Genomic DNA, 26822 nt, shown 5'->3' with positions numbered 1-26822 from the left:
TTTTGCTAGGGGAAGTCGACCTGGGTGGAGAGACCGAGAAGGGGAGGCCGGGTGGGAGGGCCTTGCGCTTAAGGGGCCGCGGCTGGTTTAGCCGGTGCTGTGGTTGGTACTTCGCTGTTGGGGAGGCTCTGAGGTCGCCCGGATCAATCTTCCCAATGGGTTATTGGGAAAATTAACGGGTAGAAAATCTTGAGGGTCGGAGGCATTTTTCCTTGGCCCCGCCCTCTTCCCGTTCTGCGAGCTGGGCGTCTGGCCCACCGAGGGGGAAGGGCAGCTTGGCGGGGCCGAGGAAGAGGGCTTTGCGCACGCGCGTGTCCGAGTGTGTGTGCGTGTGTGTGTGTGAGTGAGTGTGAGTTCACGCGCACGCGCGCGCGCTCCTGCATTTAGGAAGCCTGGGAAGGACCGGTGTGCTAGGAGATGAGCGGGGAAAACATAGTCCCCTGTCTTTGGTACCAGACACTCCTGACTGTGCGCTGACCCTCCCCACCCAGCCAGCAGCCTTTTCCAGAGAGGCTGTGGTCCATAGCCTCTGTTCGTTTTCACTGCAGGACCAGGCACGAAAGTAAGCGAACCTCGATCCTGAGGTCTTCCCTATCCACTCACCTTGTACTTTCCACCCCCCACCCTCCAGCAGAGTGTGTTTAGGTTTCTCAAAGAGTTTGCATGAAGGGGAAATGCGTTTGAAAGCAGAAGAAAATAGCTAGATCGTAAAAAGTCAGTTCGTGTTGATGAACACTTTTGCTCTGCTTACCATGTGCTTTTTGAATGTGGATTGTCTATTCAGTATAAGGTTTCATTAGCGAAACAAGGGAGTTTTTATAAGAAAAAGTTTAAAAGTTTCTCCTCCCCAGCGATGTGAATGGTAGCAACTAAGTTTTTCTGTTCTACATGATAAATTACTGTGGTATTACAAAAAGCTAAGGGGGAGAGTGTGAATTTGGGGTCCTTATTTTAATTTGAAGACCCGATATGCAGTTGTCTTAGGAGATGTTTATTATATTTGGGGCTTTCCTTTTGCTGTCACTCCTCTTTCCTGTTAATTCTGGCCCACCTCAACCTTGTTCAGAAGTCTTGAGACTTTGGAGGGAAGTCCAAACTGCTGACTTGGGTTAGTTTGGGGGTTTATATGTGATTGATGTCAATTAGCAAGAATCATCAGAAGTGTATTTTAAGAGTATTTGTCATTTATTATGTTTGGTGTTATGTAAGGAAATCAAGTACAATTATTTGTAAACATTATTTTCTGACAATTTTAAGTTCATTCAAAAAGCAAAAAATATATATGGACTGTAATTTTGCCTGTGACTGATAGAGTGACCGCTTAATATGGTGTAGCTTATCCCTTCAATTGATAGTTACTTTCTGGTCATGACCTAATTAAATTTTGTCCTTTGTTGGATAAATTTCTTTGAATACTGATTATTCATGTTCCCTACCAAATCTTTTTGAGGAAAAGACATTAATTAGGAACAATGTAAGGGTATTAAATGTCATGTATGAGACATTTGGCTAATATATTTTATCCCTTCCAGGTTAAAACAAAATGAAGATTTTTTCTGAATCTCATAAAACAGTATTTGTTGTAGATCACTGCCCTTACATGGCAGAATCATGCAGACAGCATGTCGAGTTTGATATGCTGGTGAAGAATAGGACCCAAGGAATCATCCCTTTGGCACCCATATCTAAATCATTGTGGACTTGTTCGGTAGAATCTTCCATGGAATATTGTAGAATAATGTATGATATATTTCCTTTCAAAAAGCTGGTGAGTGTGAAGTACAAGCAAAGTCATGATTTTGGGGGATGGACTTAACTGCCTGTTATATTTTTTACATAAGAATTTACTATAGATTTGACTTAAAACTGTTTACTACTTTAAAAATGTGGTATGTAGAACTCTGAGGAATAACATGCTATGTATATTTAATTGCGGCCAACAATAATAAAGCTAACAGTTATGGAGCATTTACATGTGCCAGTCATTTCCAAAGTGCTTCATATTTATTAACTTTTTTAATTCTCACAACAATCCTATAAGGTAGCTACTGTAATTACTGGGACAGTATTCAAAGTATATAATAACCAGAATAGAATTGAGAATAACCATTGAGAACTGTTGCCAGCCTAAGCAGAAGGGATGTTGGGTGTAAGCAATGTCAGACTGTGTTGGTATGTATCATCTGAATATCAGCTTTGTTTATTTTGCCATGTTGGAGATCTAGAAATTGAGGTAAAGAGAAGAAACTTGTCCTGAGTCACACAGCTAGTTAGAGGCAGAACCAGCATTTGAACCTAAGCAGGCTGGCTGCTTATAGTTTTAGTGAATGTACACTAAACTGCTGCAGGATTTGGCCTTATTAGAAAGAAAAACTCTTAAGAATGCTAAGTGGAAATTGTTTTTTTCCCCAAGAAGAGATATTGAGGATTGACAGATTCCAAATATGAAAATTATCTTCAGGTTTCATCATCTCAGCTGTTTTATTTTGGGAGTCATTTGGTTAGCCACAAGTGGATGATTTGCTTTGTCTCTTCTGGAGCAGCCTAGGCTGGGACCTAGCCAGTTCTTAGACTAGCACAGGCAGGGCAGTAACAGTAAGGCTGAACACGGAGAATCCAATACATTCAGATATAATCCAAATTAAAATGGAGTTGTTTTTAGTCCCTCTGTAAATTGTGCATGATGTAGGGTAAAGGAACATGAAGGGGAGGATAAGTAGTAATTTAGGATGCAGGCTTTGGTTCAAATTCTGGCATCATTAGCTACCAGAGTGTGACCTTGATCATATTGCTTAATTTCTCTAAGCTTCAGTTTCCTCCCATGTAAGCATAACACCTCTTTCTATGATGTAAGATTTCAATGAGGTAATATAACTAAAGTGGCTAGTAGAGTATGTCCCTGTCGGAAAAGCCTTAGGAGAGAAGACTACTTAATCAAATTTATTAGGGATGCACAACTCAAATTTCGTGGATAGTAGGAAAAAAGATCATGGATTAGATCATATAGTCCAGGGGAAAGAAATAATCTCACCCTCCTTCAAAAGGGAGCGATCATCATTTTATATATTTTCTAATATATCCTTCCTAGCATTATCATCTTTCTCAATAGTATTTTTTGGTTTGCATTTTACTTTAGAATAAAGTCCAAATGCACTATTTTGACTTTCAGTGCCTTTTGTGATAGGCTACTACCTATTTCTCTGAGCTTATCTCCCACCCCTTTGCCTGCTCTGACCTTTTCACCTTTTTGAGGGTACACATTTAGAGGCCTTTGCATTTGCTGTTTGCTGTACCAGGAATTCTCTATCCCCAGCTCCATTTATGGCTGGTTTCTTTTGGTCATTTGGATTCCAATCAACTTCCAGTTCTATAGAGAGCCCTTCTCCGACCGCCCAACCTAAAGCAGCTAACCAGTTTCGTTTTCATAGCATTTATCACTCACTGAAATTATCTTGTGCATTTATTTGTTTGTATTCTTTCTGTACTGCCCTCTATCTTACCACTATCCCCAAACCCCTTTCCCCACATTGTGAGTGATACAACTTTTATTCATAGCTGTATTCCCAAATCCCCAGTGCCAAGGATGGCACCTGGCATATACTAGGCATTCTGTAACTTTAAAGTGAACGAATGAATCAGCAAGCCAGTGCTAGAGACTGCATATTATTTTTAAAATATGGTGTGGTTGAGTGGAATTGGATGTGAATACTAATTATGTCTTTAAAATCTATCAGGTGAATTTCATTGTGAGTGACTCTGGAGCACATGTTTTAAATTCCTGGACTCAAGAAGACCAAAATTTGCAGGAGGTATGGTTAGGTTTTGAGCTGTGGCCATTTTTGAAAATTATCTGAATGTGGTAATACTTTCTTGAAAAATGATTTAAAAATTTTTTTATCAGTATAATATTTGCACATAGTTTTAAAACAACTAATGCTAAAGGAAAAACAGCTATCTTCATTCCAGTGTTTTCTCACTTCATAGAAGCAAACTTTCAACTCTAGCTCATCTAGTATGTACTTCCATATTTCTAAATAACAGTTTTTGCTGCTATTGATAGAGTTCTCAATTTAAGCTTTATTTTTTGCTGTTATTGTTACACTTGATCTTAGCCAAAAGGCCGAGAAGTGATTATCGTTATTGTTAATGAAGATTTAACTTATATCTTTCCTGCCACCCATGCCCTTATGCCTGCCCTCTTCCTTTCCCTCATTTTCTCAGTGTTGTTACATCAGAATTTTCATTAATTTTAAAATTGCATATTTGCATGATGATATCTATATAAAGTGTTATTCACTGCTAAGCTAAGTAGTATATGTGGTTATTTCCTTTCTCTTTTTTTTTTAGGTTTTATTGAGATATTGACATACAGCAGTGTATAAGTTTAAGGTGTACAACATAATGATTTGACTTACATATTCTGTCCTTTTTTGTGTAACTTTGTTTTTTCCTGCAATTTATCATTTCCTTTTTTGCTTAATTTGCTTAATTTTATGTGTATTTGTTGCTGCATTTCCTCATGTCTCTACAAAACTTTCAATATTTTTATCATAAATGTATGAGAAATTTAGCATCTTGTTTTTTTTCTTGAAAAACTTCTTGGAGCACAGTCTTTTCCTCTAGTTTGTACTAGGCCTGGTACTTTTTAAAAATTATTTGTCTAAGGATATTGAGATTTGTGATTATATTCTTTGTTGTTGCTGAGTTGGATGGAAGACTTCAGTTTACTGGGTTCTTTATTGATGAATACGAATATGAGAGACAGGCATTAGTGAGATATTTGAATACAGTTTTTTGAATGATTTCATGTTAAAATTTTTTTGTTAATGGATATCCTTCAATGGAAATAATCTCATCTAGATGTGTTGTAAATGGAACATTTTTAAAGAAAATGTGTTTATCACTGTATTTGGTCTTAAAATGTTGTGATTAGTGTTATAATATGTAAACATATCTAATCTTTTAGTCTTGAGGTAACTCACTCGAGCAGTAGGCTTTTATTGGTTTGGCTTTGCATTACTCCAGAGTATTCTTTATTTTTTATTTACTTTAAAAAATAATGTTAAGGATTCTGTATATTCTTTCTGCATTGTCTTTTTTGAAAGGGCATGTATTTTGCCTTAACGTCTTTTAAGAGGTACTATGAAGGAAGCTTGAAGCCTCTCTAGTTGTGTATGAATAAAAATCAGTACAAATTCATATAGGTTTTCCTTCCTTCCCCTCTGCAGTGCAGTAAAATTTGGCATTTGATAATGGTACGTATGCTAATGATAAGAGAATTGCTACTTCCCTCTGCTTTCTCAGTATGAAGGCATACTGTATCATGCTGATTGCTTTTAAATTGTGAACAGAAGGGGAAACTAGTTAGGAAGGCAACTATATAGCAGATCACTGTGTTTAAGATTATATAAAATCATTGACATTTTGTATAAGTTATGTATAATCTTGTTTGGGTTAACACATTTAATGTTTAGCTTTGGTTATCCATGTCACACCTTTCCCTAGTTACTGTGAACAATCATGAGTAACAAGTGAAGTAGACTGAAGATGAATTTTGGGGCTAGAAGAACTGTAAACATCCTTTGCTTCGACTCCTTCGATGAGGCCCACAGGAGCCAGAGGTTGTTTGACTTATATACCTGGGTCCAGGGCTCTTTCTGTTATAGCACATAACTCTATCCTATACATTTTAAATTTTATCACCAAAAATTGTTGGAGTTCAGAAGTTTGGGTCTGGTTTTTATAGGTTCAAATATAGTTTGAAAGTTTTGCACTAATGTGAGACAGGGTAGATTATTTTCACTTTCAGGTTAGGAGAGATTGACCAGGGTTACACAGTATTAAGAGGCATAGCCAGAATTTCATTCCTTCTCTGTCTGACTCCAAAAGTTAAGCTTGCTTTCTGCTACTTTCCGCAGGACCACAACATCCCTAAAAAGCTACTTTTTATTGAGTTTCTCCTATGTACCAGGGACTTTGTATAGTCATCTACACAGTCTTTTTTTTCTTTCTTTTCTGATTACTTTTTATGAATAGGTTAATACCTATATAGTTTAGAAATTAAGTTTACATATATACATACACATGTACTTATGTACACTTATACATATGTGTATGTGTAGTAAAAGGTAAACCTTGAAAACTTTCTAGTTCATCCCCTGACCCAATTAGTGATGTGCTAGACCCCACTTATACCAACTTGGGAGAGATGAATATGTTCAACTCCTATCAACTTTGTGTTCAGTGAAGCTTGAAATCTGCCATGGTGGAAGTATTTTATTTAACCATAGATATTGGCAAACACAAATTAGGGATTCCCCCCACCCCTGACTTTGGAGAGCTGATTTACCAGCAAATCAGTGTTTATCCCCACCACTATTAGTTTTTTATGGCTCATTCCAGAGTGTCTTTATGCATATATAAAGCAAAGTGCTTCCAGTTTGTTCTCTTTCAAGATTGTTTTGCCTGTTCTCTGACCCTTGCAATTCCATATGAATTTTAGAATCACCATGTCAGTTTCTACAGAGAAACCAGTTGGGATTCTGACATGGATTAAGTTTAATCTATAGTTCAGTTTGAGTAATGTTACCATTTTCACAATATTAAGTCTTCCAACCCATGAACATGGGATGTTTTACATTCATTTAGATCTTTAATTTCTTTCAACAATGTTTTTTAGTTCTCAGTTGTAAAATTTGCATTTCTCTTGTTGATTTTATTCTTTTTGGTGCTATTATAAGTGGAATTGTTTTCATTTTCGGCTTGTTCATTGGAAGTGTGTAGCAGTACAATTTGTTTTTTTGTATTTTGTATCCTGCAAATTGCTGAACTTGCTTATCATTTCTAATAGCTTTTTAGTGGATTCCTTATGATTTTCTACATACAAGATCACATAGGGGCACCTGGGTAGCTCAGTTGGTTAAGCATCTGCCTTTAGCCCAGGTCATGATCCCAGGGTCCTGGGATCGAGCCCTGCATCAGGCTCCAGCCCTGCATCGGGCTCCCTGCTCTGCTGCAGGGAACCTGCTTCTGCAGCTACCCCTACTTGTGCTCACTCTCTCTCTCTCCCTCTCTCTTTCAAGTAAATAAAAATCTTTAAAAAACAAAAACAAAAACAAAACACCAAGAAACTTAAAAAAAAAGATCATATCATCTGCAACATAGAGATAATTTTACTTCTTCCTTTCCAATCTGGGTTCCCTTTATTTCTTTTTCTTAATTGCCCTGGCTAGGCATCTCCAGTATAACGTGGAATAGAAGTGATGAGAGAGGACATCCTTCTTTTGTTCCTGATTTTAGAGGGAACACGTCCAGCCTTCACTATTAAGCATGCTGTCATCTGTAGGTTTTTCATAGGTGCCATTTTCTGCTTGAGGAAGTTCCCTTCTATATCTAGTTAAGTGTTTTTATCATGAAAGGCCTTGGATTTCATGAAATGCTTTTTCTGTGCTTATGAAGATGATCATGTGATTTTTGAAAAATTCTATTGGTATTTACGTTAATTGATTTTCAGATGTTAAATCAACTTTGCGTTCCTGGGATATAAGTACCACTTTGTCATGGTGTATAATTCTTTTTATATGTTGCTGGATTCGGTTTGCTAGTATTTCATTGAGGATTTTTGTGTCCATATTTGTGAGATATACTGGCTGTAGTTTTCTTGTGATGTCTTTGTCTGACTTGTGATACTCTTGTCAACATAATTATTTTCTCTTTTACTTTAGCTAATGGCAGCATTAGCTGCTGTTGGACCTCCTAATCCACGAGCAGATCCAGAATGCTGCAGCATTTTGCATGGTCTCGTTGCAGCAGTGGAAACCCTGTGTAAAATTACAGAATACCAACATGAGGCTCGTACCCTACTAATGGAAAATGCAGAACGTGTTGGTAATAGAGGACGAATAATTTGCATTACTAATGCAAAAAGGTGAGACATTAATCACAGTAATTCTTTCACTGAGGGAATTTTAATATCTTATTACAATTTTTATTTTAAAAAACAGGGACAGCATCTTCGCATTTAAGCATATCTCAAGTAGCCTTTCTAATACTGAAGCCATATTTATCCAGTTCTAAAATAAAGATTCATTTCAGTGAAAGCTGTTTAGATTGTCATTACATAGGTTAATTTGACTTTTTTCTCATTTAGTTTTTCAGCTGATTCTTTGGTATTGTGAATGAACATGCTAAAGACAGTCCTTATTGAAGTAATTTTAAGTGCCTATAAAAAGATACTACAGCTGAATAGTGTGTTTAGTTTTTTTTACTGTTTATTCAAGTTTGTTCTTTTTTATGCCGTAGTGATAGTCATGTGCGAATGCTTGAGGACTGTGTCCAGGAAACAATTCATGAGCATAACAAGCTTGCTGCAAATTCAGATCAGTGAGTATAATCATAAGTGAAATAAATATTCCATTTTATAGTCATGTATTTCATGATAATTATTCCAATAATTGTAATAGTAATGGGTGGCATTCCTTTGAATTCGCCACTGGCTCTACAGATTAGCCAGAAACTGTATGTTTGATCAGAAGATTTTTCCATTTTCTCTTTCACTTTAAAATTTTACTTTTTTTGACAGGAAAGGTGATCGGAAGGATAAAATAATACTATACATTTATAAAGCATATTTGTTTTGATGGCTTGCTCTCATACTTTGTGTTACAAATTTATAAAATGAACAGATTATTTGTAGCATTATTGAATATGTACCAAATCAAAACATAACAACTAATTGCAATTTATGAATTTTTTTAAAAGAATAAAGCTGGGGCGCCTGGGTGGCTCAGTTTGTTGAGTGTCCGATTCTTGACTTTGGCTCGGGTCATGATCTCAGGGTCATGAGATTAAGCCCCGTGTTGGTCTTGGCTCTGAGCATGGAGCCTGCTTAGGGTTCAGGGTTCTCTTTCTCCCTCTGCCCTTTACCCCACCCCGCATCCACTCAAAAATAAATAAAGTTATTAAAGACAAGCTTAGGACAGTTGCAATGTGGAGTTTATATTAGATTGAGCTCTTACTAATTTTCTTAAGTGGAGTACTAGTATTGTTAATGAGTAGGATTATTTTCAATTATTACCTGATTTTGTCCTTAAAAATCATTAGTAAAAGGGAAACCAATATACAATATATTCATTGTCTCTGTGGCAGATATCTGTTGAAAATTATTCCTGATTATGAGATTTTCCTTTATTTTATTTTTCAAACACACAAAAAAGTATCATTTTTGCATTTGGACTAAATTCATATATTCATTAAATGTTCATACTAGTACAGCAGTTATACAGTTTTTCTAAATATTTAACTTTTGTGTTAACAGTAATATCTGATTATAGAGATACACTGTTTTGGTATATTAAACTTTTAATAGTTTACCTACCTGGATTCTTTAAATACAATGTATTCCTACATTCTAAGTAGAAAGTTTCTCTTTAAGTCTCATGCAGATTCAGAAGTGTGAGCTGGTCTTGATCCATACTTACGCAGTTGGTGAAGACAGCCTTGTATCTGATCGTCCTAAAAAGGAGGTAAGTGCGGAAGTAATGGAAGGAAAGATCACCGTTATTTATTAATAATAAGCGCTAAGAAGGGTTAGCATAAAAATGATCACAATGCCAACATTTTCTGCCAAGAAGATGTTTAGAGTTTTCAAAGCAATCTCTCTGGCAAAACACCTAGGTTGATTCTTTATGTTATAATTGTAGATGTTAAAATGTTTTCTGTTTTGCTTGCCTGTTGAAGTTTAATTAAATGTGTTGCAAAACCATACATAGTCTGTATTGTTCCTAAAATTTCAATTACTGTAATGGATTTCAGTTGCTTTAATGACTTTTTATTGTATAAAAATCTTTTTTTCATCATTAGAAAGACAATACACTTTTTAACAAAAATAGACTCCAATAACTAATTTTACCTACCCAGAGGACAAAAGGCTAAAACTAATTTCTAATCTTGGTTTTACTTTTTAAATAAATTCAAACAATTTTAAAGGAAAAGATGAGTATGTTGACTTTTAAATGGATTTACATAACATAATATTCTCCATTAGTGGTGTGTTTAGAAATATAGATGTATGTATTTATATAATTATATTAAATGTGTATGTTCTTATGTTCTGGTTTTTTCATTTAGCCTTAGTTCATATAAATGTGAAGTGTTTCCTTAGTCTGAGTGTTTTATAGTTAAGTGGTATTTTTAGGTCATTAGCTCTGTCATTGTGTTTTTAGGTGGTTTCTAGTGTAAGCCCTTTTTTTGGTTAACTTTTTTCTGCCTCTTTTGATAATGTGGCTGCATGTTGGCTTTATTTTGTGATAACTAAAAATTTATTTACACCAAATATTATACCCTGGACTGAGTGAAGGTTTGTGTTATCTTGTTGTAAGTAACTTTTAGCTGCCTAATCGCATTTATTGGTGACAAAATATGATGTTTGTGGCAATTTCCACATTCTTATTATAATAAGTAGTTTTATCCACAGGGGTTTTTCCTCTCCACAAAATTAATAATTTTTCTACAGTATTTCTGTGGGCCATTTCAGATCCATTTTACATATAGATAAATAGTAAAAATGATAAATTAAATATTTAAAGACTATTCCACTCTGAGTTTCAAGAGGACAAAGACTTTGCGTATTTATTGCTGTATCTTCTAATAGCTCACATAGTTTCTGGCACATAATATAGTAAGTTCTTAAAATGTATCTGTTGAGTGAATGAGTGTATGAAGATTTTTTGCTAAAATAACAATCATAGTTAATCTATGGGCCTTTTTTTATTTTTTCTAAATTCTAAAAAGTGAAAACATTTTATTTCAATCTATAAACATTTTGGCACTAGGTCACACTATATTAATGTTTTATGGGGTTTTTTTTTTTTATACTTTTTTGTAGTTATCTCCTGTTTTAACCAGTGAAGTTCATAGTGTTCGTGCAGGACGGCATCTTGCTACCAAATTAAATATTTTAGTACAGCAACATTTTGACTTGGCTTCAACTACTATTACAAATATTCCAATGAAGGTAGGTGGCTCTTTTTCTTGCTATTTTGAAAGCTCTGCTTTGGTTTTTAAATATTTGTTTGACATGTATTATTTATTTTAATTGAACCTTAACTTTTTCTCCCCATATCATATTTTCTGTTTTGCTAGCCCACATTCAGTGTCTTTGACCAGGTCAGTACATAGTGAAAAGCAACAAGGAAGGATCACAGAACAAAATTCTGTATTTTTCTTTTTAGTAAGAGCACTGTATATCAGCTTTTTTGTTTTTACCTGTGTTCTTGTTATTTTCATCAAAATATAATCTATATCTTAAATGATTACTTTTTCTGTGATTCTTTTCTTGACAATTATGTTAGTAGATTTTACTTTGCATCCTAGTGGATTTTTTATTTCCTGTATTTTTGTTCTTTCTCATCTAGTATGAAGGTGTTTGTAACAAATAGGTCTGACTGGGAAAACTAGCTCATAGTTTAAAAAAGTTTATTATATTCTAGCTGAAAAACCAAAGATGTAAGTCATATGATTTTACTAATGGATTTTCTTAGGAATCTGTTGGTATCTGTTCATTTCCATTATTTTATCATTAAGTTGCCTAGGACCAGCACAATGCCTGGCCCATAATAAGCTTCATGTGAATTTTTACTGAGTGGAGTTGAATTTAATTTTATTGGTTATGTTTGCAAATATATAGTCACCATATCTAAAAATTCAAATTGGCTTTAAATCCAGTTTCATTGTTTTGCCACCACATGATGAACATTAATTTAATGATAAATATGATCTGTTCATTATTAATTTCCTCCTGTGCCAATGGCTGGCTCTTTAATAGAAATTGTAGCCTTATCTAATAGAATGGTTTGGATGAAGAAGCAATTATCAAGTAAATTAGCATAATATATTTTAATATATGTAATTTCATGAATTAGAAGAAAAATACTCTGAGGGTGACAGATACCTTGCTTTTTAAATTTGACCATATTTGTGTGCGACTGGTGTGACTCTTTCTTCAATCTTTGTCTTTTTCTTGTAAATAATATCGAAGTTCTTATTTAATAATCAGTGAAAACAAGTTACTAAACTTGTTTATTAGTCTGTATTTGCTATTTTATATAACTGGTGTTTGCTAATTTCCTATAGGTATTTAAAGATGCTATTTCCTCCTTTAAACAACTATTTCACTTTTAATTTGTATAAACTATTTCAATTACATAATATTTATGTATAAAATGTTTTGGCAAGACAATGCATTTGGAGTAAAAAATCTAAAGTTCTGGAAGAGTCATTTATGTTAATTCTGATGTAATGTAAGAAAAATCATTAAATACTTTATTATTTACATATAGCTAGTAGTTTTCAAATAGAGTTCATATTGCCTTGGAAAACTATTGCATCTTTAAATAGATTAATTACTGAGCAAACTGTCCCATTATAGCTAATTATTGTTGGGTATATTTTACCTTACTTTAAGCAAAAGCAAAATGAATAATTAATAACTTAATTATTTTGAAAATAAAACCAAGTTATTTTAAATTTTGCTTTAAGGAAGAACAACATGCTAATACATCTGCCAATTACGATGTGGAGCTGCTTCATCACAAAGATGCACATGTGGATTTCCTGAAAAGTGGTAAGTAAGAGATCTTGGAAACTAATATTTTGTAAGATCTAATATATGAAAGCATATTAACAACTTTGAGAATTTTGTCAGTAAACAAACCCGATGGACAGTAGTTCATTTCTTTCCAAACCTGTTCCACAGTATTATCTATTAATGACCACGGAACTAACGTTCTGTAGAATTTTCCTCTGGGAAAACTAGGCTACTGGAACAAATACTGAGAAAGATCACCATGATGGTCACGTCATTGTTTCTGTTTTTGCAAGCAAACTACTTTGGGAAAGCAAAAAAAAACAAGAACTGACTTGAAAAAGTGATAGACTCCCAGCTTGCCTGCATAAAACCAGTTGTTTTGAAATTTAAATTCGTTTTCTTTCTTCTAAAAATTGAGTCAGTAGGTCTCATCACCAAAATCATGATTTCTGTAACTGTATGAGCATGGTTTGGAGGAGAAGACTCTGGAGATAATAGATAAAAGTTTTAGCTAAATCTCTGCCACCAGCTAACAAGACCCATGTTTCTAGACTTGAGTTTGCACACTTCACTGAATTAAAGATGTTGATTAGATGAACTGTAATATTCCATCCATTCCTAAAATTCAGTGACATTGCCTTTAAGTGTTGACATTTGGTTAAATCCTTTAGAATGTTTTCTGTGTAAGTCGATGCTATCAGAGAATTAAATGGTTGACTTTGATCATGTTGTATGCATCTTTTCTGAAGTTAATACCTTCAACCAGTCATAACATTTGTTACATGTATAAGAAATTTTGAAATTAACCTAATACAAATTTCTAACACAAGAAAAACTATTAAGATAAATGGATATATTAATGTTTAACAAAGGAATGTAAAGAACTTGTTTTTGAAAATACAGTATGTAGAAATTATTAAAAATCTGTGAGGTATTATCAGCTTTTGAAATACTTATTTTTAAAACAAAAAATGTTAAGAGTGTTCTTTGTGACACAGAATAATTCTCTAAGATAGTTATTGATTGACCTGTTGTGTGTGTGACACATGGACACCGTGTGTAAAAATGCTAGAGTGGCAGTAGGAACAGGGTGCTGTGGGAACACAGGGATTGCATGTGATTATGCCTCCACGAGTTAGGCAAGCTTTCCAGAGATGACATTAGAGCTGGATTTTGATGACTAAGCTTACACTTTAGCCCACATACCTTACCTGAGCTCCAGATCTACAGATTCTACTGCCTAGTTTTATCTATTAGATGTCTCTCAGCCACCTAAAACTCAACATTCCCAAAACAACTTAAGGAGCTCTGCCCACTGAAGTGATCATTGTGGTCTTCTTTTTTTTTTTTCTCTTTCTTTCTTAAAATTTATTTATTTACTTAAGAGTGAGCGAGAGAGACAGCATGAGTGGGGGGGAAGCCCTGAGGGAGAGGGAGAAGCAGAATCCCTGCTGAGCTCAATCCCAGGACCTGAGATCACGACCTGAACTGTAGGCAGATGCTTAACCTACTGAGCCACCCAGGTGCCCCTTGGTCTTGTAATGTTCCCTCTCTCAGTGAATGACCCTATTGTCTGCTCAGCTGTTGAAGGCAGAAACTTCAGTCATTGTTGAGACATCTGACATTCTTCATATCTAGTCTGTCACCACATTTTCTTGATTTTATCTACTAAGTATCTCTAAAATACATTCATACAACTGCATCTCTACTACCAGCCTATTATTTTCTCACCTAGAGTCCCATAGTAGCCCCCTAAATGGTCTGTCTACTCTTGACCTGCTAGCTAGAATAGCTTTCAGAATGCTAATCCTGACCCTGTTCCCCTCAGGTTAGTCTTTTACTGCTTTTCTGTTATCCGTAGGATAAAGACCCAACTGTGTAAATGTCTTACCAGGCCCCGCATTGCCTGGTCCATCCTCCTTTCCATTCTCTTCTCACAACGTACTTCTCTGTTTCAGCCATGCAGACCTGAAGCTCTTCATTCTCCTTCCTGTCACAGTATCTTGGTATCTGCTCTTTTTCTTTCTTGCTCAAATACTCTCCATTTCCTTCAATTTCCTTCATTTCTTTGTTAATTTCTACTTATCCTTTCAGACTGAAACTAGTTTTCCCTTCTCAAAGAAACCTTCCCCTGATGTCTTAGATTAGGTCAGATCTCTGTATAGATGCTCATGTACTGTATACATCTTCAAAGCTTTGTCAACTTTATAGTTTGTTCATTATTTTTTTATTAACATCTGTTCACTTTGTTTTACTGTAGACTCCATTAAGGCAAAACATGCTCACTGTTATATCCTTTTATATTTTTACTTTCTAGACTCCTCATTTTTTGTTTCTTCTCATAAATTCATTAGGATTCAGTAAGATCAGTTGTGTATTGTAGATTCCTGAAGCCGTCTTTCAGTATTTAACCATGTTATCTTATCATTTAATGGTGTCAGAGGGGAGCGGCTGTAGATTCTTAAAATTTTTGCTATTGACTTTCAGTGCAGTGACTGAAATTATTAAGATTAATTAATGAGAAATTTGGAGATAATTGAATATTTATTTTAATCAGAGCTAATATCCAAATTCCATTTGGTATTTTTCTAGGAGACTGTATAAAAACGATGTTCTCCCAGAGGTATTTTCTAGAGTTTTGGAAGTCTTGGGTTAACAATTTGAAGTTTGTGACCTATTTAGTAATGTTTTTCTGGCTTATTCTTAAAGGTGATACCCACATAGGTGGCAGCAGTAGAGAAGGCTCATTTAAAGAAACGATAACATTGAAGTGGTGCACACCCAGGACAAATAACATTGGTAGGTATTTTAAAGAAATTGAACGAGAAAAGAATAAATCAAAGGTTCTTAAAGTGTATATTTATATATAGGGATCATTAGTTTGTTTCTTTTTGAATTTTTGTTTTTTCATTGTTTTAGGGGCTCAGTGAACATTTTTTTTTTTCTCTTTTAATTGTGGAAACATTCCTTTATATTCTTTCAAATCAGTGTTTTCTTCCATTTCAGAATTACACTATTGTACTGGCGCTTACCGAATTTCACCTGTAGACGTAAATAGTAGACCTTCCTCCTGCCTTACTAATTTTCTTCTAAATGGTAATTTTCAACATTTAGTTGTTTTGTCTGAGAATATTACAAGTGAAATTATTAGTAAGAAATGTGAAAATCTGAACTCTAGAAAGCTCTTTAAGATAGTATAAACATATTTTATCTCCCAAAACTCTTCTAAAGTTATGTAATCGTAAGTACCCTTTTAGCAGTTTTACTGATGTTTTAAAAATAAGATGTTTTTATGCCTTTAGGATTGTTGTACCTAAGAAAAAGTGTTATTTAATATATTTAAGTATTTTTAATTTAAAAATTTCGTTGTTAGAGTCTAAGTTGATTTTTTTGGTAAAATAATACAGACTATTTTAACCTACTGAATTTTAAATTGCGAAGTATATATGGACTTCTTTTTTGCACAGTTTACCTTGATCATAGATAAATATATTTTCGATATTATACCATATGATTCTTAACACATAGGACTTCAAATCCATGGTTTCCTTGTGTGAAAATTAAAAAAAAATTATTAGAGTTCATTTACTAGATTTAAATTCTTAATTGCTTCTCCAGTGATTCTTGTGATCAGCTAGGTTTGAAACCACTGATGTGATGGGTCAAAATTAAGCAAAATTTGATAAATCAGACTGTATAAAGTCCAGATTAAATAACCTTCAGTCATGTGAAATAGAAAGTAGTTATGATAACCATGCTGGCATATAGGAGGTATTGTGGAAGTGAAAGGAGACTTTGGTTTCTCCCCCAATATTGTGTAGCTTTGATAATTGGAGAATTACCCAGCAGTTGTCTCACTTTTCTTCTTGATGTCCAGGAGAAAAATTTTATGTACTTGTAATGTATGAAGAATGTAACCAAACATTATATATACCAGAGACCACTATACTTATTTTGGAAAACTGTAAGCTTGGAGTGACCAAGAGAAAGCTAAGGCTAGAATTCAGACTTTTAGGACCTGAAATGCAGATATACTGAATTAGCCAATGCTACTTAAAATATGAGGTTTAATGAAATGAAAAATCTAGACATAAATTTTAAGGGAAAAAATAAGAATTTAAATTGAACTTCATCACTGATAGAATAATCTTGCTTTTGACAGGTCGTTCTGTTTTATTGGAACAACCACGAAAGTCAGGTTCCAAAGTCATTAGTCATATGCTTAGTAGCCATGGAGGAGAGATTTTTTTGCATGTCCTTAGCAGTTCTCGATCCATTCTAGAAGATCCACCTTCAATTAGTGAAGGATGTGGAGGCAGAGTTACAGACTACCGGATCACAGTAAGATTCTAATATTTATAAATTTTATGTTTTGACTCTGTCACCATTCAGCAAGTAGTTATTGAATGCCTATTACATTGCTAAGATCTGTGACAAAATGGGGTTTGAAGAAGTTGATGATATATTCTTATTTTGATTAGGTGGCTTTTCTATAATACTTAGAAGAGCTACTTATCACTTTATAATCTTCCTTATGTATTCAGTGTATATCTAGAAGTATATGGATAGCAATGACACCTGGAATTGTAGGAAAGAATGGAAATTGGTTTGAACTAGTATTTCAGGTGGAAGTTTATTTTCTGGTAACTAAATGGCAAATAAAAACATTTCAATATTTGGTTCCTGCTATTTTGAAATAATATGAAATTTTTGTTATTTAAAGGCATATGCGAGGAAGTTGTGTCTATTTTGGGTAGAAATTCTGTTCTGATTTTAATTTTTCAGTCCCTCTCCTCTCTTTTACATTCAGTACTTCATGGTTGTTTACTTTGAGGTAGTTGTGAAAATTAAATGTTATTAATATATAGGACTGTACTTTGTAAATCACAAAAATGTTACATACTGCAGGTAATTATTTTTGATTAGGTTTTTCTTTATTATTTTTTTGTCTTTTTTTAATAAGGAGAAAACTAATATTTGTTGTAGAAAATTTAGGGACTATCGATACTTTTTTTTAAATCAAAAACAAAGACTATAAATTACCTTTTATTCCATCATTCAAAGATAACCATTGTTAACATTTTGATGTTATGTCAAGGTAATTTTTAAGTAAGCATTGGTATTCTAATATGATTAATCCCTTCTTTTATCTGTGTATGATATAAAAGAGTTAAATTATAGAAGTGAAAAAAAATGAGTGTTCCTTGGTTTTTAAAAAGTCAAAAGAACCATGAATGCATTTATGTTTGAGGCTTTCTTCACCTCCACCATAACAAAGGCTGATAGGCTTCATGTTCAAAAAGAAGGGAAAAAATTAGTAAGGGGACTGTTAGAGAAAATACTTTGTTGCGTATCACAGGACAGAAGACATCAGGGAAACAGACTGTTACATGTAATCCATACTGAAACATTAGAAAATAGTTTCTAATTTTATTTTATTTGGTTATCATTAGGATTTTGGTGAATTTATGAGGGAAAACAGATTAACTCCTTTTCTAGACCCCAGATATAAAATCGATGGAAGTCTTGAGATCCCCTTGGAACGAGCAAAAGATCAGTTAGAAAAACACACCCGTTACTGGCCTATGATTATTTCACAAACCACCATTTTTAACATGCAAGCGGTAAGTATTAAATCGTTTTCAACCTTTCTTCTAGATTAGTTACATGTTCTTTACAGATACCATTCCTTGAGCAAAGAATCAAATGCATGAGTTTGCTACAGATAAAGAATTACTCACAGAAAATTGAAATGATTATAGGTCACCATGGTGATGTTTAAAATCAATTGATGTTCTCCCTAGATGCTTTGATGTTTGATTTTCAAGACAGATTTTCTTTTTATTTCTTAAAAAAATTCTAACAGGTAGTTCCATTAGCCAGTGTTATTGTGAAAGAATCTTTGACAGAAGAAGATGTGTTAAACTGTCAAAAAACAATATACAACTTAGTTGATATGGAAAGGAAAAATGATCCTCTGCCTATTTCCACAGTTGGTACAAGAGGAAAAGGCCCTAAGAGGTAGTTTTTTTCTTACTTTCTCTATATATCGCATCACTTGATAATACTGTTTTTTAAGCTAACTTATTTCATATGTAAATTATGTGGTTGGAGATGTGTATATATATATATATATATATACACACACACACACATAGATATGATTGAGATGATATAAAATACAGAATAGCAGAATTGGATATTTTAACTTAGGATTACACCATGAACTGTCTCGGAAGAAAAAGTCCATGTTTAATGATTCCTTTTACTTTATTTTACCAGTAGCAAGTGACACTTCAGTAATTATTTAAAGAGTATTTATAAGAACCTTATTTTATTATTATTTTTTATTGTTATGTTAATCACCATACATGTCATCATTAGTTCTTGATGTAGTGCTTCGTGATTCATTGTTTGTGCATAACACCCAGTGCTCCACGCAGAACGTGCCCTCTTTAATACCCATCACCGGGCTAACCCATCCCCCCACCCTCCTCCCCTCCGTCTGTTTTTTAGAGTCCATCGTCTCTCATGGTTCGTCTCCCCCTCCGACTTACTCCCCTTCATTCTACCCGTCCTGCTATCTTCTTCTTTTTCTTTTATCTTAACATATGTTGCATTATTTGCTAAGAACCTTATTTTAAATCTTTACTTCAGAGATGAACAATACCGTATCATGTGGAATGAGTTAGAAACCCTTGTTAGAGCTCATATCAACAACTCGGAGAAACATCAGAGAGTTTTGGAATGTCTGATGGCATGTAGGAGCAAACCTCCAGAAGAAGAAGAACGAAAGAAACGAGGAAGAAAGAGGGAGGACAAAGAGGACAAATCGGAGAAGGCAGTGAAAGATTATGAACAGGAGAAATCTTGGCAAGATTCAGAGAGGTGACCTGTTGATAATAGAGTACCATGGTGTCTTTTGGCATATCACATGCTGCATATAGCACATTCATACATTCATTTAATATGTGTTTATTTCATTTTATAACTGTGACTCTATCATTTTTAAAATCTAAGATGTCTTGTTGGGGTTAAGAGTTGTGGGGACACCTCAGCGGCTCAGCTGGTTAAGCATCTGACTTGGTTTCAGCTCAGGTCATGATCTCAGGGTTGTGAGATGGAGCCCCAAGTTGGGCCCTCACTAGGCGGGGAGCCTGCTTAAGATTCTCTCACTCTCCCTCTGCCCTTACCGTGTTACCCCTGCGTGCGTGTGCACGCACACATGTGTGCTCTCGCTCTCTCTCTCCTCTCAAAAAAAAAAAGAGTTGTAATTTTTTTTTTACTGTTGGTGCAAAGGTAGTGTTTAATTTTTTCCTAATGAACTTCTGAAAGTCATAATATACCATGTTTGGTATCAGTCTTTGCTTTATCTGTTATGAATATCAAAGACATGGTTTTATTTCTTTGTTCAGTAAATACTGAATGCCTTGGATGTGTCAAGCATTTGGTGTAAGATTCTTGCCCTGGAAGAAGGGACAGTGTTGTGGTAGAGATAGGTATGTAAGTTACTGATGACAGCAAAATGTGGAAGATGGGAGTATTTTGAAGATAATTTAGAAATCATATCATTTCATCCAAAAATAAGTAGAACATTTTATTCTCTTTGACCATAGAAGTTCATTTCTTTCTTAGGGCTACTGAACTTCTGAAACAGAATTAGCTCTTTTTAAGAATAGGGGGGAAAAGGTATTCTCATTCAGACACCACTGATCTTCTTTATATATTTTGAGGTGTTTCTGTTCTCTGTTGAAACTCAAAATGAGCTTGGAGTTTAGTTCTTAATTTGTGGAATGTAAATACATTTCCACAGCATATAAACCAGGACACAAATGGTAGTAGATTTCTTAATCTTATTTGTAATTTGAAATAGTATTTTGTCCATATTTGTAAAAATTAAAATTGTGACATTTCTTCCGAAGATCACATTTCTGACAGTTTTAAATTTAACTTCTTAAATTTTCCTCCCATTTTTTCTTATTTTACAGCGAACTATATTACTGAATTACTATATTATGATGATGAAGGAAAAGAGAGACTTGTGTTTAATTCATTAAGTTCTCTTACCTGATTTTAGGTTGAGGTTTATCTTTTGATTAGTTTCTAGGTTTCCTCTGTGAGAGCAACTATCTTTTGTTAAAACCAATTTGTAAAGTCTAGTTTAATTATTGAACCAGTTAGATTTTTAAAAATTTAAACTTTAAATTTTACTGTTTGTCCCTCTAAAAGATTAAAAGGAATCTTAGAACGTGGAAAAGAAGAGTTGGCTGAAGCTGAGATTATAAAAGATTCACCTGATTCCCCAGAACCTCCAAACAAAAAGCCCCTTGTTGAGCTGGATGAAACTCCACCAGTAGAAAAATCAAAAGGTAGGGTAAGAACTGTGGTGGTAACTGTGTTTGTAAAAAGATTTCCAATTTAGTTTGTTTTCTGCAGTGTCATTTAATATTGTTGCATATGTGAGGAAGAGCTACTAACTGTTCCTAGATGTTGTTTGGGAGGTTCTCTTTACAGCCTTGTAAAATACAGGCATAAATTTGTATTTGTTGGCATTAAAGGAAAAGTAGTGTCAATATGTTAAAAAAAAAAAAGATAGAAGGGAAAAATGAAGGGGGGGAATCGGAGGGGGAGACGATCCATGAGAGACTGTGGACTCTGAGAAACAAACTGAGGGTTCTAGAGGGGAGGGGGTGGGGGGATGGGTTAGCCTGGTGATGGGTATTAAAGAGGGCATGTACTGCGTGGAGCACTGGGTGTTATACACAAATAATGAATCATGGAACACTACATCAAAAACTAATGATGTAATGTATGGTGATTAACATAACATAATAAATATAAAAAAGAAAAGTAGTGTCATACCTTCATTAATGAAGCCTTTGGAAATAAGCACTATTATAAAGTCTGTAAATTATGTACATAATTATGTAATTATGTAAACTTGAATTCATTTATGTTCCTGACTTCATACTAGGTATGCTAGGTTTATTGAACACAACTCTTTTCCTTAAATTCCTACTTAACTTAGGGAAAGATGTAATATTACCAACATCTATAATGTGGTATGGATGAGTTTCAGTAAAGGTATTATAAGTAATACCTTTTCATTGTAAAAAAAAAAAAAGCCACAATGTTTTAATTTCATTTTATCTCTTATTTATAGACTGAAATGCTTAATTTCTTCTTGAAGGAATTCTGGGTATCAGAGATATGAATTGGGTTTGGGAGCTCCTGAAATTATAGGCTTTAGTTGTCTTGAGGATAAATTAGATTTAGTCCTTTTAGGATAAATGGCAAATGGTGTAACAAAGGACTGTCTGGTTTCTTGTCACTATGCCTCCCTAAGGCAATAAGACCTGGGGGCTGGCCATATTATGATTTTTGCAGCTCATCCTAGGGAGAAGCCTTGTTTGTTTTTTATATACTTCTCCTGTAGCGTATATGTAATGTGATACATGTAAATATTCTCCATTCACTGATTTCTTTGAAGTCAGAGATAAGGGTGATCTTACCATATTTGCCTTTCAGGCATTTGCCAGAGTGCCTGGAAAATAAATAAATATCTGATACATTCTTCTATTTCTCACAGGCCAAAATAGGCCAGTTGATTAGGATGAGAAATTTGGGTTTAATCTAAACAATGTTTGGATGTTGCTTGGAAAATAGAACTCTAGAAATTATTTATTAGTGGTAGAGTCACAAGCAACCAAAACTCTATTAGTAAGAAAATAACTAAATAACTGTGTGTCCATAGGTTGGAATTTATATAGCCGAAGGATAATGATTACTGTTCCCTCTTGCTAATGTGTATCATTCAGATTTCAACTTAAGCAAGTCCTTTTTCAGGAAGGACTTACCTGACCTCCATTCATAATTAAGTTAGGTGCTTCCATTGCACCCCAGGATTACACTGGGGTAGCACTTAGAGTCCTGCATTGACATTGCTTATTGACATCTTGCCTCTACTACTAATCTGAAACATTTTAAAAGATTGGGCTTTTTATTTTTTAGGTAGGCTTCATGCCCAATGTGGGGCTTGAACTCACGGACTGGAGACTCAGAGTCTCATTCTCTACCAACTGAGCCAGCTGGCTGCCCAAAATGCTGGGGCTTTTTAAAATTTACTGTTACAGGACACCTGGGTGGCTCAGTCCATTAAGCATCTGCCTTCAGCTCAGGTCATGATCCCAGCGTCCTGGGATCAAGTCCCTCATTGGCTCCTTGCTCAGCGGGTAGCCTGCTTCTCCCTCTGCCTGTCACTCCCAGTGCTTGTGCTCCCTCTGTCTCTCTCTCTCTGACAAATAAGTAAATAAAATCTTTAAAAAAATAACAAGAAAAAACAATAAAATACAATTTACTGTTATATCACTACCACTCAATTTCCTGGCCCATAGTAGAAGTTTAATTATTACTTGTTGAATGAGTGAATGAATGAATATATAAGGTAAAGGAAAAAAAGCAGGCTACAAAACCATATATACCAGGATCTCCATTTTATTTTTAAAAAGTCTGTATACACACACACACCTGCTTGTCACTTTATTTTTTTGTCACTTTAAATAGATCCCTGATGCTTCACACACTGGAAGCACTAAATAGAGTGGCCAGTATGAGAAGCAGCTTGGTTGCAAATCGCTGTTTTCAACCCTTGTAACTTTCCTTTCAAGACTGGTACTTGAAATTTGTTTTTTCTTCCATTCTGTTTTACAACCTAAGTCACATGTCTCTTCTGATCAACAACTTATATGGGCCTTTATTATATACTTCAGTTTCATCTGTTTTGGAAAATGACTTCCCAAGACTCCAAAGTAAATTTTGTGGCCTGACATAAACTCTGCATATAACGTTGGGCTATTCCAAACAGGCTGTCTAGATTTGGTGAAAATCTCTTCAGCTGTCTTTGTATGATGCAATATAACAGAAAAACCAAAATGTAATTTTCTTGGCACTGAAGAAAGACTAGAATATTTATAGTTGTTAGAGCCAGGGGTATTATGGTTGATTTTATTTCTTCCTTTATATGTTTTCTAAATTTTATCTAATGAACATGTATTAGTTTTATAATAATAAAAAGAAAAGACTTTTGTTAATTTAGTTTTGGAAAATGTATATGCAGTAATTTTAGCTCGTTTTGGTGTGCAGTTCTGTGAGTTAAACAGTTCCATCACCCAGAAGATTCTCTGGGACTGTCCCTTTATCATCATCTTATACTCTCCTTACCCCAGTCCCGCATAACCATTGATATGTTGCTCTTCCTGTAATTGTGCCTTTTTCAGAATGCCATATAAATGAAATCATAAAGTGTGCTGCTTTTGAGGTTGGCTTATTTGATATAGCATAATGCATTTGAGATTCATCTATGTTGTGTGTTCGTCAGTGGTTTTTTTTTTTTAACCCATTGTATATAACTAGCTTTATTAGTATCATTTTTCCAAACTGGGTGTATCATTGTGCATTCCCACCAGCAATTAATGAGAGTTCTGGTTGTTCTGCATCCTTGAGAGCACTTGTTGGATTTCTTTCTTTTCTCTTCTGATAGGTATGTAGTGGTATTTCGTTGTGGTTTTCATTTCTGTTTTCCTCATGACTGATGTTGGTGAGCCTCTTTTCATTTGCTTGATTTCCATCTGTATATATTTCTTTAATAAAGGGCTCATTCAGATATTGTGGTTATATTTAAATTGGGTTGTCTGAGAGTTTTTTGTTGGATTTTGAGAATTCTTTTATTTTTTCTGGAAACACATGCTTTGTTGGATATGTGATTTGCAAATATTTTCTTCCAATCTGGTTTGTCTTTCTCCAAACAGTGAGTTTTGCAGAGCTGGGATTTCTAATTTTGATGAAGTCCAGTATATCAAAAATTTTTTATGGTTATGCTTTTGGTGTTATCTGTAAGAAATCTTTGCATTGCCCAAAGTCATAGAAGTTTATTCCTACATATTTTTTTAGAAGTTCTATACTTTTAGATTTTACATTTAGGCCATGATCCATTTTGAGTTTTTTTTTTTTTTAATTTTTTCCATATGGTGTAAGATATGAGTCAGTGTTCTTTTTTTGTTTTGTTTTGTTTATGTAATGTCCCAATTGTTCCAGCAGCATTTGTTGAAAAGACTATTTTTTCTTCACTGAATTGCCTTTGTACCTTTATCAGATAACAATTGATTTTATATGTGGGAATCTATTTCTGGGTTTTCTTTTCTGTTCCTTTGGTCCATATGTCTGTCCTTTTGCCAATACAGTACTGTCATGATCACTATAAGCAGAGTCTTAAAATCAGGTAGTGAGTCTTCTAACTTTTTTCTACTTTTCAAAATTGTTTTGGCTATGCTAGTGCTTTGCCTTTTTTTCATGTTGTGCAGGGAAGAAATAACATGGCAAGATTGAAACTGTTATCATTAAGGTAAAAGCCTGCTTACAAGTTTGGCCCTTGGTTGGCATCTGGGAACTTGGCTTTTAAAACATTCCCTAAAGGATGAAGTTATTTTGTCTTACATCTGAACTGAACACTTGCCTTCCACCTGAGAGTCTGGACTTTTGGTAATTATAGTTTGGCAGAGAATGCTTTTGTGTCCAGCTCTTAATAAAAACCCAGGATTCTGAGTCTTACACGGGCTTTCCTGGCAGAAATTTTGTACACACATGGCTGCATTTTTGCTGCTGGAGGGACTATGCACTTGGTGTGAACCCTCACTGTAGGGAGCAAGCATGGAAAGCCTCCAAGTGGATTCTTCTGTCCTTTGCTTAGTGTATCTTTTGCTCTTACACTGATCTGGCTGTGTACCCTTATTCTGTTGCTGCAGTGATTCTTAGCTCCGACTGTAACTTTATGTTTAACTACTTGAATCCTTCCAGTAAATCACCAAACTAGTAGCTGGTCTTAGGGAACCCCTAAACATTTAGAATAAGGGAAAGATGATATTGCTTTAATTATATAAAATGAATAATAGAACTAAAGGTGAAATTTTTAGATTTGAAAATTTTGAAGTAATGAATTGTTCTACCCTTTTCCTCTTCTTTCACATATAACACCAGGGCCAGTGTCCTTATTATCCCTGTGGAGTAATAGAATCAATACTGCCAATTCTAGAAAACATCAGGAGTTTGCTGGACGTTTGAACTCTGTTAATAACAGAGCTGAATTATATCAACATCTTAAAGAGGAAAATGGGTCTGTATGATTTATTGTAGAAATTGGTTTTCTTAATTGCTTCATTATTAAGTTAAAGTAATAAACTCTGCTTGTTTGTTGGGTTCAGCAGTTTTTTATTACTAATATAATGAGTTGATAACATGTTACTTATAAAGAGAAAAAATTAACTGCTTTGATTCTTGGTACTTATAAAAGACTTGATTATATTGATCGTAACCCTGAAAGTATTTACTCCTTAGAGGATTTCATTGGTCAGTAAACATCATAGAGGGAAAAATCGGGGAACACTTAATGTATAATACTGAATCTTATAAAAAACAGGGGAAAAATACTTTTCTTTAAGTAACACAGTATTAGGAATGTTGACTTTAATTGAATAAGTCTCAGGTATGATTATTTTAATATCCTTTTGGGAAGACCTCTTGAAAATGTATTGGTAAAGGAGTTTCTTTAAGGGAAAAGGAAATAAATTTTTGACTAAATGGTAGAGGTTTTTTTTTCCTTAGTTTTAAGCTTGAGTGGGTATCATGAAAAAAGTGACTTTTGAAATGAAACCTTGGGAAAGTGACTTTATTTCTCTGAGCTTCAGTTTTCTCTCTGTGAAACATGGAAGGTAGAGTAACCAGAGGGACCCTAACTATAGTCCTTTTCTAAAGGACTGATGTTCTTTTGTCCTATGAATATATAGAGTTTAATTTCGTATGAAAGTTGGAGAAAAAATATGGTAGTTACTGAATGTTTTGTTTTACCACTCATTTTTTCTTTCTGTTTTTCAGAATGGAGACAACAGAAAATGGCAAAGCCAGCCGGCAGTGAAGAATGACTTGAGGAACTAAAATTTACTATATTGCATACATATTTTGGGCAGAATTTGATATAAGTACTTTTACAGCAAGATTGTATAGTTATGTTGCCTGGACTGGTTTTTACATTTTTAAAATATTTCAACTAACTTTATCTTTTTTGTATTAATTGTAAAATTGGCACATATATCAAAAAATATACATTTGAAATTTGTCCTCCCAAATCACACAAATTTATTTTATGGTAAAAGGATGTTCCCTCTGGAAATGTTTTTTAAAAAAT

The 26822-nt window shown here is 34.3% G+C and overlaps 1 protein-coding gene across 3 annotated transcripts; it reads left to right on the top strand.

Annotated features, from left to right (window-relative positions):
* The first annotated feature begins 29 nt into the window (after positions 1-29).
* INTS13 (integrator complex subunit 13) lies at positions 30-26822 on the top strand. 3 transcript variants are annotated; one of them, XM_028113290.2, is made up of 18 exons: positions 49-102; positions 457-562; positions 1533-1768; positions 3735-3809; positions 7725-7927; positions 8302-8382; positions 9434-9524; positions 10886-11014; positions 12538-12622; positions 15296-15385; positions 15575-15682; positions 16749-16927; positions 18040-18210; positions 18453-18607; positions 19244-19474; positions 20816-20955; positions 25619-25754; positions 26513-26822. In XM_028113290.2, exons 3-18 carry the CDS (start codon positions 1544-1546, stop codon positions 26550-26552), a joined length of 2139 nt encoding a protein of 712 aa, XP_027969091.1. In that variant the 5' UTR covers positions 49-102; positions 457-562; positions 1533-1543; the 3' UTR covers positions 26553-26822. The 3 variants fall into 3 exon arrangements, with proteins under 3 accessions (XP_027969092.1, XP_087882112.1, XP_027969091.1); XM_028113291.2 differs by having other exon boundaries at positions 30-562; positions 15593-15682; XM_088025986.1 differs by having other exon boundaries at positions 30-562.

Source organism: Eumetopias jubatus, unplaced genomic scaffold (assembly GCF_037043125.1).
Source record: "Eumetopias jubatus isolate StellerSeaLion01/CBP00866 unplaced genomic scaffold, mEumJub1_p1.0 scaffold_8, whole genome shotgun sequence".
Taxonomy (NCBI): Eukaryota; Metazoa; Chordata; class Mammalia; order Carnivora; family Otariidae; genus Eumetopias; species Eumetopias jubatus.
Note: the sequence above shows the minus strand (reverse complement) of the source record. Positions and strands in the feature narration are given on the sequence as shown.